The sequence below is a fragment of the Podarcis raffonei genome, chromosome 1 (assembly GCF_027172205.1).
Source record: "Podarcis raffonei isolate rPodRaf1 chromosome 1, rPodRaf1.pri, whole genome shotgun sequence".
Lineage (NCBI taxonomy): Eukaryota > Metazoa > Chordata > Lepidosauria > Squamata > Lacertidae > Podarcis > Podarcis raffonei.
In genome coordinates this window covers 68,901,166-68,913,562 of record NC_070602.1, presented here as the reverse complement: position 1 = coordinate 68,913,562, position 12,397 = coordinate 68,901,166, and the positions used below count along the sequence as shown (strand labels likewise).

The 12,397-nt window shown below is 42.8% G+C and overlaps 1 protein-coding gene across 9 annotated transcripts in view; it reads right to left on the bottom strand.

The window, feature by feature from the left end:
• Nucleotides 1-11,711, bottom strand: part of DENND5A (DENN domain containing 5A) — a 66,069-nt gene extending 54,358 nt beyond the window's left edge. For 2 of the 9 annotated variants that reach the window (XM_053391489.1, XM_053391506.1), the window contains exon 1: nt 11,337-11,708. In XM_053391489.1, the coding sequence (XP_053247464.1) occupies nt 11,337-11,466 (130 nt within the window). In that variant the 5' untranslated portion in view covers nt 11,467-11,708. Of the gene's footprint in view, nt 1-11,336 lie in introns of all 9 variants that reach the window. The other 7 variants (XM_053391512.1, XM_053391498.1, XM_053391523.1 and 4 more) reach the window with 4 other exon arrangements.
• Between the last annotated feature and the right edge of the window lie 686 nt (nt 11,712-12,397).

The window sequence follows — 12,397 nt, the reverse complement described above, 5'->3', positions numbered from 1 at the left end:
AGCATTCAGAGAGCCAAAACATCTGTCTGGCCATGGTAAACTTACTCTTACACCTAACTTGTGTAAGATTTGGATTTGCATAAAAAGTCTCAAGCCCAGCTAGTTAGAACAATGCCTGAAGGACGACTTGAGAGGAAATGTATCAGTTCCCCTTTTGCTCACTAATGCACTAACAGCACATTTTTACGAAAATACAGTTATAAACACATGAAGATGCAATAAAAGTTGCTAGCTCACACAACAATGACCTTAAATAAGCATGATCTTTATCTATTCACTGACTCCCAATAAATTCAATCTACGTAAAATAGCAAGAAAAAGAAATATATCACCCAACCTTCTGTCATCTAATTGTTTCTGTATTAAGCTATCCGTAAAGCAGACAATTATTGATCCAAGTTAGTCTTTCAGTATACAGCTGATTAAGTCTTGTTTTCAAAATCAAACTGGTAGCAACATTGAACTAAAAAGTCAAGCTTGGGTTTCCCAACAGACACTATAAATACTACCAACCTGATCAGCAATATTTATGCAGTTGCTGCCTATCAAAAACATTCTTCTCTCCCACACACAAAAAGTTTCAAGAGTGACCAATTACTTCTTAACCCCATTACTGAATAAGATTATACCAATTAACAAGACAAGCTAATTTGTTAGTGACCTTGTCATTAGCAGCAAGTTTTAGGCAGGCAGCCAAGAGAGAAATAACAGGAAGCCCTGCTCTACTTCTTTATGCTTGTACCTTGCTCTGCTACTAATGACAGCTTCTTTGGTTCCTGTAGAAAGCGATTATCCTGAACAAGGCATCAAACTAGATGTTCTGGACATCTGATACCATCTTGAGGACTCTTCACTGCTGGGCAGAGAGGGGGGTAACTGCACACAGAAGACAAGAGTGTAGGGTGGGAAGGTGGAGCAAACTGGGAGGTTGTCTGATGCTAGAGGGGAGGGTGAAGTACACCTAAAAATAACCTACTACTGCCACCCATCTATGATGACATTCATGAGTCTTACAAGTTGGATGAAAACACTCAAGAGTTTTTCAAAATTTAACAAAGCATTAGTCTGCGTTTAACTTTATTAGCCTCAAATAACCCTATTCAGATATTCAGTCAAATGCATGAGAGCCCCAGCTCCTAAAGGGTGTGTGGACCATGCTGCTCCTAATGTCCCTATGTACGCCTTGACTGCCTCTACACCCAGCCTTGCTAAAAGTCAGAAGGGGGATTCTAAGTGCTCAATCACAGGCAGAATCCAGTAGTGAATGGAGTGGCACCACAGGTAGGGCAACATTGCTGACCTGGTTTCCCAATGGTGCACATCTCTGTTGGTTACAGGGAAGGGGAGGGATAAGGCAGCAGGGAGCTTGGTACAGGCACAGGTGGAGTGGCAGTTTCCCTCTTGGTAACTGGCAGCAATGTGCAGTGTTGGGAAGCTAGATCAGCAGTGCAGCCCCACTTATGCCACCAGTCCTGCACACTAAAAGTTCAGAAGGAAATGAGTGGGGACATCAACCCACACTCCCTAAATAGTCTGTGCCCTCAAACATTCAGCTGAATATCTGGATAAGACTATTCATAACAATTGGCCAAGGACTAACATAACTCACAATGTTGTTGTATGGATAAAATGGGAAAAGGGAGAACCATGTATGCCACATTGAGTTCCTTGGAGGAAAGGTGGGATATAATTATTATAACAACAACAAGAATAAGAGCTGGAGTCTGGAGGGCCACAGGTTCCACATACCTATCATACCTGTGCATCGAATTGTGATTAATTTATTCCACGAGTTCGACTTATCTACTTTTCACTAACTGCAATCAAGCGTCTACCCACTTCTGAATGTGTAAAAAACCCCACCAAACTCCTATATCTTCCATTGTGGGGTTTTGTTTGTCTTGACCACCATAGCCTCATCATCTTTTCTGCACTTCCCTCTAACTTTTTCTATTGCATCCTCAGTATTCTCAGTCCTTCCCCTTCCCATGACTTGTGCATGCAGTTCAGAGGGTTTGTATACTGTTAAAATGTTTAGTAGTGGCAGTACCCCATTTTAGCTTTCATCTCTTATTAACTGGTAAGATGCTGAATTCTAGCAACATTCAATTTCCTAAGGCAGCACAGGGCAGCTAAATATACATCATAATCTGGACTCTATTGGGCAGATTCTCCCATTTTATGATTTATGCCTGAGGATAAAGCAATAACTTTTGGCAATTTGATTAAGTTCGTGAATAATAATTTTTTTAAAAGAACTAAATTACTTCAAGGATCAGCAAATGTAGGGAGACTAATACAAGTCATGTTTTTAGGCCAATATCCTATCTAATTTATTTAAAATATTTCAATTTATAATATGTAAAGCCCAAAATAATGCAAGGTATTAACAAGCAGCCATATATCTTGGAAAGGAAGCAACTGACCCTAAATGACAACTTTGCAAATAACTATGGCCTATTTGCGGATCATGGGAAGCGGGTGGCACTGTGGTCTAAACCATAGAGCCTAGGGCTTGCCGATCAGAAGGTCGGCGGTTCGAATCCCCGCAACGGGGTGAGCTCCCATTGCTCAGTCCCTGCTTCTGCTAACCTAGCAGTTTGAAAGCAGGTCAAAGTGCAAGTAGATAAATAGGTACCACTCTGGCGGGAAGGTAAATGGCGTTTCCATGCGCTGCTCTGGTTCGCCAGAAGCGGCTTAGTCATGCTGGCCACATGACCTGGAAGCTGTCTGCAGACAAACGTCAGCTCCCTCAGCCAGTAAAGCGAGATGAGCGCTGCAACCCCAGAGTCGTCCGAGACTGGACTTTAACAGTCAACGGTCCCTTTACCTTTACATATTTGTGGAACAAAGCACAACAGTTTTAAAAAGAAGAGGAAATAATACTATCTACCTGTAGTAGTGGCCCGTGGGGGAAAACAGTGTTGCTGACCTGGCTTTCCTGTGTCATGTGTCACTGACAGTTACCAAGAAGGGGAGGCACAAGGCAGTGAGGAATGTAGCATGGGCGCAGTGGTAGAACAATCTGATGCTCCTGCCATTGCACCCACATTGAGTTCCCCACTTCCTTGTTTCTCCCTCTCTTGGTAACTGACATCAACACATGGCATTGAGAAGATAGGACAGCAACATGACCCCACCCACACTGTCCTGCCAGTCGCTACTGTCTGTCTGACATCCTCAAATCTGAGCAGAATAATCAATTTGCCATGTACAGTTAGATTAATATTCCTGGCAATGTTGCATTATATGAATTATTTTTTCCATACAAACTCTTGCAGGCAAGATTGATTATCCTAAGGTAAAGGTAAAGGTAAAGGTACCCCTGCCCGTACGGGCCAGTCTTGCCAGACTCTGGGGTTGTGCGCTCATCCCACTCTATAGGCCGGGAGCCAGCGCTGTCCGCAGACACCTCCGGGTCACATGGCCAGCGTGACAAGCTGCATCTGGCGAGCCAGAGCCGCACACGGAAACGCCGTTTACCTTCCCGCTAGAAAGCGGTCCCTATTTATCTACTTGCACCCAGGGGTGCTTTCGAACTGCTAGGTTGGCAGGCGCTGGGACCGAGCAGCGGGAGCGCACCCCGCCACGGGGATTCGAACCGCTGACCTTTCGATCGGCAAGCCCTAGGTGCTGAGGCAAACCAAAAACATTTTCATAAACTTTCAAATCTGATGAGTGGTCAGGGAAACAGTTGTTTGTTTGTTTGTTTGTTTGTTTGTTTGTTATTAAATTTGTATACCACCCTTGAGCTGAAGATCACAGGGGGGGTTCACAATATTTAAATACAAAATGAGTTACTATTTAGCTAGTAACACAAGATGTAACCAGGTAAAGTTTAATATTATGCATACAGCTGAAGTTTTAAAAGTTAATTGTTCATTTGTGGAATTAGATAACATAATATTTAAACACCTTGAGACATTTCTGAAGTTAACTATGATCTAAATATTTGCCTCAATATTGAGCGGAGTCAATTATTGCTGTAATTTTGAGTTTTGCAGACACACATTGTAAAGCTAACAGACATTTAAAGGCTGCTTAGAGAAACAAAAGGAGTGACTTGTTTACTCAGGTTTTATAAATTATGCTCTCCTACTCAGGGTTGTAAATATACAGCCAAATACAAAAACATGGTATCACAACATCAGCCATAAAGCAGCCTATCATATCAGCCTGCAGTCTCCAAAGAAGCTTCACAGCTGCTCTTACTTACATCAGCTACTCCATTCTTCACTGCAATATCAGCTACCACAGCACGTCTGCTCAGCTCCCAAAGAAACAAAAGAGCTCTTTGGTATTCTGCAACATGGCAAGCAGCATAAGCTTCTTCAGCGGGAGAAAGAAAACTGGGTGATATAGGGCAGCAACATGTACAGAGGATTTCACAAGTGCCATTGCAAACCTCAACCTCAAATTCTTGCCCTATCACTGCAGAATTTATGAAATAAAAGCCATTTCACATAACATAATGGCTTCTCCATCAATTTTAATACCAGTCAATGAATAAGTTTAATCACTAAGAACTCTATTTGCACTTTACATAATTTGGGAAAGAACTAGGATCCGTTTAATTTAGTGCAGATGTACTGCAGCTAACTGGCCTTTGGAAATAACTGCTCCCATTAGTGGTCTACTCACATACACCACATAAAACAGGATTTAGCTCACTGAAGTCTGCAGCTATGCTTCTCCCATCCCAAAATTCACACTGGCAATCCTGGAAGGTTTTGTGTGGAGAAGTTGGTGAGGTGTGGCCACACAGTCAAGCTTGGATATAGATATAGAACATTCATGTTTAAGCATTTTTGTTCATCATTACATGCAAGTATCTACTGAAAACCCAACAGATGCTCTTGAAAACAAGTAGTCATTCTAGAGGCCAGCAGGGGTAGGGAAAAAGAACGGAGCTCAGACCTTTCTCTACCCAACGTTCTAACTTTTTAATGTTTTTAATGTTTAATGTTTTAGTGTGCTTAAAGTTTTTAATTTGTTGGAAGCCTCCCAGAGTAGCTGGGGCAACCCAGTCAGATTAGCGGTGTATAATTTTATTTATTTATTTATTTATATTATTTATATTATTTTTATTATTATTATTATTATTATTATCACAATCCAATTTTATTTTATTATTTCTAGCTTGCCTTGCCAAAAAATGTTCAGGCTTATAGAACAAGAAAACTTTAAAATATAATATAAATAATAACAAATAAAATGAGGTAGGGGGAAAACCAGTTCAATAAAAATACTAAAATGCCATGGAAATCAACAGTACAATGCTATACATGTTTGCTTAGAAGTAAATCATACGGAGTCCATTAAGACTATATCCAAAATAAGTGTATATAAGAAACTATTGTTGATAAAGAAGTTGGGAATGGGAAGCCACTGGAGTGGAAGACATCAAGCTGTGTCAGAGGCAATAAGCCTCCAAATATCAGTTGCTCAGATTGACAAGTGATAGAATGTTGCTGCACTGAGGTCCTGTTACGGTTTCTCATGAGTACTTGGCTGACCATGGTGAGAACTGGATGCTAGAATGGAACATTGCCATGATCCAGCAGGCTGTTCTTAAGTTTATATGAAACTGAAGGTGTTGAGAGAGGGAGTTACCCAGGCAGGAGACTGGAGTTTTAATTGCAGACACAGCTCAAGCACAGAACAAGAAAAATAACAAAAAGGACTTGCTTAATGAGTAGAGTCCATTCCCAGACATGGAGTAAAGGCCCAACAGGACACCATATCATTGACAAGCGGAGGTGGGGGAAGGCCCACATAGTTTCTGTGTCATTTCACTCAGGAAGAGTGGAGAGAAAACAAATGATCCACCCAGCAAAGGTATCTATGGTGCCTCTGACGTGCTGGTTCACTTGGTGGGCAGCATAGGGAGGAAAGAGGCCACCTGATAACTTTTCACTTGGAAAAAATATCCATGGTGTCTCTGCTTCACTCCGGGTCAGTGTTAGAAACTGAGATATGAAAGCTAGGAGCTAAATGGCACCTTAAACCTAGGTTATGGGCACAACAACGGAATGTCTAGGTGCAATTTTTTAATAACAAGAATACAAAGCTGAAAATGAATGAATTGCAGCTAAAATATTACATTCATTTTTCATATGGTTTAGTCCTTCCCCTGCCCACCCCACTAATATCCTTAAGATGGTCTCTTCTCCAGTCTTCAGACAGTAGCTGTAAGTGGGGAGGCAGAAAAGGCCTCCTTTCCTTCCACTCTGCAGTTTTGATCTGAAATCTTAGGCACAGTACTGCACCCAGAGCTCAAAAACTGTGTGCGCTAATGAAATTCCCTGTTGCAAAATGCGCCTAGAACAATAGGAGTTTCGAACACTGCTCAGGGTGGAGTGACAAGAGTCCAATCTGTGCCAACAGGAGCAGGTGACTGAGCAGTGACTCCACCCTTCTTTCTGCCTCACACCCACTGGTATTGACCTACTCTGCCGGCCTTTGTCCATACCTAAACCTGACTTCTCTTCAGCCCCTACAGCCCAAGGCAGCAAGAAAGAGTCCACCAAAGAGCTGCAAGTGAGTTAGCACAGTGGGAGGCAGGACACAAGCCCCTTCTCTCCCATCACCACCCATTTAGCTCCTTACAAGTGGGTATAGGGAGGGGAATATTTTGGCTTTGGATGCTCTCTCCCATAAAAGTTCTCTGTGTTCTGCCTTATTACAAATTCTCCTCCCATGAATGACAGTTCACTCTTGCAGAAGGTTTCAACTGAACACTTACAGAGGTTGTCTGAAATTGGGCCAAAGCTCACAAGTTATGCACCATTGCTTTACTGTAACTAATATCACTTTAAAGTTTATAATAATAAAATCACATATATGAAAACTGTTATTATATAAAACTACCATTTGTAAGTTATATTCTTGAATAAACCCTAGAAGGCAGCATAACATTTATTTCCTAGAATAAATTTGTATAGCCTTGCTAAGTGTTCCAGCAACAACTGTCAGTTTCCCAGTGAACTATGGGTAGTGTTAAAAAAAGTTTTACTCAGAGAAGATCCATTAAAATTAATAGACTTAACTTAGTCATAGTCACTAAATAAATGGATCTATTCTGAGTAAAAGTAGTTGAATACCATCCAGAGAGATTGTGCTCAAGGCAATCTTAACTCTGAGGAAAACTGCAGTGTGCAGCAAATTACTGTTAGTGTTTTTAAGAATAGCTTTTATTTAGGAATCCTATTTTCCTTCCCTCCGCCTCTCTACACTGTAATACCAGTGCTTTATTTGAACAATTGCCACTTATTAGACAAATTGTTTCAGCAGAACAAAGATGCCTTTATAGCTAAAAATGCATTCAGCAGAGGAAAGTCTACACAATATCCCTTTTTACTCCAGTAAATATATCTTTCAGGAAACACCAAAATTTTAAAAGTCTGCTAAATTCAAATTGTAGATCTCAGAGGAATTGCAGTAGGAGCTGTGTCAATTTTAAATCTAAGGACCAAGGTATGAAAACTGTTGAAACTGCTTTAATACACAACACACATCACAATTATAGTTTGCAAAAAGCATAAAGCAAGATAGAAACAACCTCACCTAATTTATTTGGACTTGAAGTTCATCCTAAACTTACTCTTAGAAAATTTTCCCTTTAAAATATAGTGGCTTCACCAAACTACATCACTTTTGTCATCTGGCTTAATTCTTTGTCATCTAAAAAATAACAATGCTTTATTCCACCCTGACACGTTTTACACAGCAGGGGTCTCTATTCATTCCTTTTCTCCAAGAGGCTTCCATTCCCCTTGCATGCATTTAATGCAGAAATTATCTCTGACTTTGTACTTCTCATTTTGTCTTTTGGGTCTTAACTTTGTAATATAAATATAATATTTTTTCCACTTGTCAACTATTAATGCCATTTTGCCTTACAAATGTGTCTCAAAGTCAGTGCCCAGCTGTACATGCCACAGGAACAAGTGCAGAAAGCCTGCTTGTTCCCAAGCTAAGGAGCAGCTGATGTGCTCCAGCCAATGTTGTACACAGGTTCATAAGCCCTTTTAAAGGGTAGCAGCAGGGCCCCAAGCATCACGCCTGCTTCAGGTTCCATAACCCTCTGGGTAGACCTGCTTCTAAAGCAATTGCAAGGGGGACACCTCATATGTGAATTGACTCATGGTTTGGTGAGGGATGACCTGAGTTCATTCAAACCCAAGCTCAGTCACGGGCTTCCTGGATAGTTTTGGGTAAGTCACTATTTCTCAATCTGTTCCAAAGTAAATAATAATAGAATTAATAAGTAGCAGGGTAAAAATAATATGAGCTCCCACTCAGAGTTGTTAAGCTGTTAAATGAGATATTGTGAAACTTCTAGCATCTTACATGTATCATTTAGATAAATAAATAAGAAGTACATAATATAATACAACTTTCTACTTCGGGATTCCTAACAAAATAACATGGGCAAAGAAATCCAACCTGTGGGGAACTCTGTGTGGTGGAGTCACCAACTTATTCAGAGCCCTACTGTCTCATAGTGCATAAGACAACTAGTTTATCATTTTGCAAACCACAGCTGCCCATTGCAGCCAATGGAAGGAAATAAACTATGGAAGTTCCACGGCTAGCATAATTTTAGGAGTTTTGGGAAAACAGATCAGGATAACAAGGAAAAATTGGACATGGGGATACATGGACTCTCCTGACATATAAGTCTGCATACTAGACTGGAATGTTATATATCGCTTAACACAAGATGACACCAGACTTTATTCCAGATAATCCAGAGATTAGTATTTCCATAGCTTTGCGCACACTAAGGAGCACACTATATGGAAAGCTTAGTACAAAATACCATTTTATATGAAATCTATGCCTCAAAGTCTATGAGGCAATATGGAAAAACAACAAGGAAGTAAACATAAACAGAACTCCCAATCATGCAAATATTCTTCATTTTCAACCATTTATTTTACAGACAAAATTATGCAGTTAGTTTAATCCTCCAAGAAATTACACATACCTTATTAAAGTAGATGCTAAGATCTGTACAGCAGTTTATATGTACCAATCTACTACCAGTGCCAAAACAGAAAAAGTTAACACTGATCTGGTAAAATATATATAAAAAAATTAAAAATTGTCCAGTAGCACCTTAGAGACCAACTAAGTTTGTTCTTGGTATAAGCTTTCATGTACATGCACACTTCTTCAGATACACTGAAACTGAAGTCACCAGACCCTTATATATAGTGCTAAGGGTCTGGTGACTTCTGTTTTAGTGTATCTGAAGAAGTGTACATATACAAGCTGATACCAAGAACAAACTTAGTTGGTCTTTAAGGTGTTACTGGACAATTTTTTAAATTTTTTATATATTTTGACTGCGTCAGACCAACACGGCTACCTACCTGAATCTAGAACTGATCTGGTAAGAGTAAGCAACAACACATAAAATGTAAACTATTTATGTTTACAAGATTAAGAAATGCATAGACATGGGTACAGGCAAAAACCAACACAAGATACAACCAGCAAATAATCATTCTATGTATTGAAAAATAATCTTGGGGTTCCTTAAAAATTAATGGCTGTAATTCTATGCATACTACCTTTTGCTCCACAAAAGCATGCATAGAGTGGGTTACACTGTTATTGTGTCATAAACATTCATGGACTAGAGCCACATAATTATTTATATGTATGTAAAGGTAAGGGACTCCTGGACGGTTAAGTCCAGTCAAAGGCACCTATGGGGTGCAGCACTCATCTTGCTTCAGGCCAAGGGAACCGGGTCATGTGGCCAGAATGACTAAACCACTTCTGGCGCAACAAGACACCATGATGGAAGCCAAAGCACACTTAAATGCTGTTTACCAGCCCACCGCAATGGTACCTATTTATCTACTTGCACTGGCATGCTTTTGAACTGCTACGTTGGCAGAAGCTGGAACAGAGCAACAGGAGCTCACGCCGTCACACAGATTCAAATTGCCAACCTTCCGATCAGCAAACCCAAGAGGCTCAGTGATTTAGACCACAGAGCCACCCACATCCCTTATATGCATGAAGTATTAGCAGTTATGGGACTCTCAAGAGTCCCATGAACTGCAAGAAGATGAAACCTATCCATTCTTAAGGAAATCAGCCCTGAGTGCTCACTGGAAGGACAGATCCTGAAGCTGAGGCTCCAATACTTTGGCTACCTCATGAGGAGAGAAGTCTCCCTGGAAAACACCCTGATGTTGGGAACGATTGAGGGTACAAGAAGAAGGGGACAACAGAGGACGAGATGGTTGGACAGTGTTCTCAAAGCTACCAGAATGAGTTTGACCAAACTGCGGGAGGCAGTGGAAGACAGGAGCGCCTGGCGTGCTCTGGTCCATGGGGTCACAAAGAGTTGGACACAACTAAATGACTAAACAACAATTACCAGTTATATAGGTTTTGAAGGGGGAAATTATTAAGTTGTGCCAAAAGACTATGAAAGGCAAGAGTTCTAGACTCGCAACCATTCCTTATACTTCTGCAAATATGGTTCCTAAATTGCTGCTACTAGTGGTTTCATCTTGTGGTCGAGTGTCTTCTTTTTCCTGCTCTTCCATCTCCATGAGCAGCCCTTTGCATCCTACCACATCTTTTAAACAATGATTTATTTTGCAGGATTACAAAAATAAATACAGTACCAGTTTCCACTGTCAAGAATAAGTGGGCAGAAGGATGTTAATCTGAAGTCAGGGCAGCATTTCAGGAAGACGTTAAAGGAACAACAGTGTAAACACACACAAAAATAAAGTGCACTAGATTTCACCTCCCCGCAGTGAAATTAATGCCACTGCTGTGGCAACCGCTGCCACATGACCCTTAAAACTGCTTTTGCATCCCACAGCGACAGCAAGATGCAACATCTCCTTATTATGAAGGCCAAGTGCTCTGGGAGCAGAGAGAAGAAGAGGAGGAGGGAGGAGGAGGAGGAGAGAGAATGAGGGTCCTGTTGCTGCCAAAACAAAGCAGTGGCTGCTTCCACCCGCCGCCGCCGCCGCCAAGTAGCCCAGGCACAGCAGCTCTCGCCCCTCTCGCCTCAGCAGACGCGAAAGAAGCCTCTTCTCTAAAGGGACCGACGGCAACCCCTCAGCCCCGAACTGGGTCGCCCCTCACCCGCGCCAGGCAGGGGCTGAAGTGAAGCCGCTGTCAAAAGTGCCCCCCCTCCCGGCCTAAATAAAATGATGATGATGATGCCCCGGCTGGGCTGATTTACTCTCCCCTCCGCCGCCTCCCTCCCTTGAGGGCAGAGCACGTCGACGCCGGGCGGCAGAGCAGCCCTCGGGCTCTCGGAGGGAGGCTGGCGGGGCTGCCGTCTGACTCACCCGAGAGCTCGTCCGGCTCCAGACCAGTCTCGGTGTCCAGCCCGCAGATCACGAAGTAGTCGGCGAAGCGGCCAGGAGCAGACGAAGAGGAGCCGCTGCTGCTGCCGCTGCTGCCGCCGTCGCCGCTCATGCTGGACGGGGCCCCCAGCGAGGCGGGACGGCTCAAGCCGCCCAGCAGCAGCGAGAGGGAGCGTTCCGGGGCGCTACCGCCGAGGCTCCTGGCCGCCCAGCTGCGGCGGACACGGCTGCTTCAGGGGCCCCCGCTGCTGCCTCCATGACGGAGCGGCCAGGGCCGCATGGCATTGTGGGTAGCAAGGCCTGACACTCGGGCGAGGGAACACACATAACAGGGCGCTCTCCCCCCTCAGCTCCTCTCTTCCCAGATGTTTCCAAGGGGGGGGAGGCGGGAGAGAAGGAGGAATAGAAGCGAGGACCGCAATGCTGCGCAGGCGCAGTGAGCAGAAAGGATGACGTGATGCTCCTTGCAGTGTGGTTTCTTGAGAAGACTCTGGGAGGAGCGGCGCGAGGGGATAAAGCCCATTTCCTCGCCCGCTGTTGGTTCTTTCCTCAGCACCGGATAGAGTTAGAGCCCAGTCTTTTCTCTCAACGGACATTTCCGCCTCTCTGCTTCTCCCTCCCCTTTTGAGTCGTTGCCCTCATCGCCCCTTCTTCACTTTTAAACCCTGCTTCCTTTGTACCGTATATCTGGAAGGAGAGGGAGCCCAGTATAGAAGCATCATCATTATTAACAAATTCTCCTGGATTTGTGCCCATGTTTGGCCACATGGCAGAAAAGGAGGTTATAGTTATTATCACATTTTTCTTGATTGTTCCAAAGGTTTTGCATTCTTATTATTACTGTCCTCCTCCTTGGCCCACAGCAGGGATTGTTCCCAAATTGTTTTTTCGCAGAGAGATCACAGTGCGAAGACAGAAATATGATTGTTATCTAATTTGAAACATGATTCTTACCCTAATTTTAACATAGCTACATTTAGGTAGTGTTAGGAAACTGCCCCCAAAAGAGTTGTACAATCTGCCAATAGTAATAGGAGGAAGAC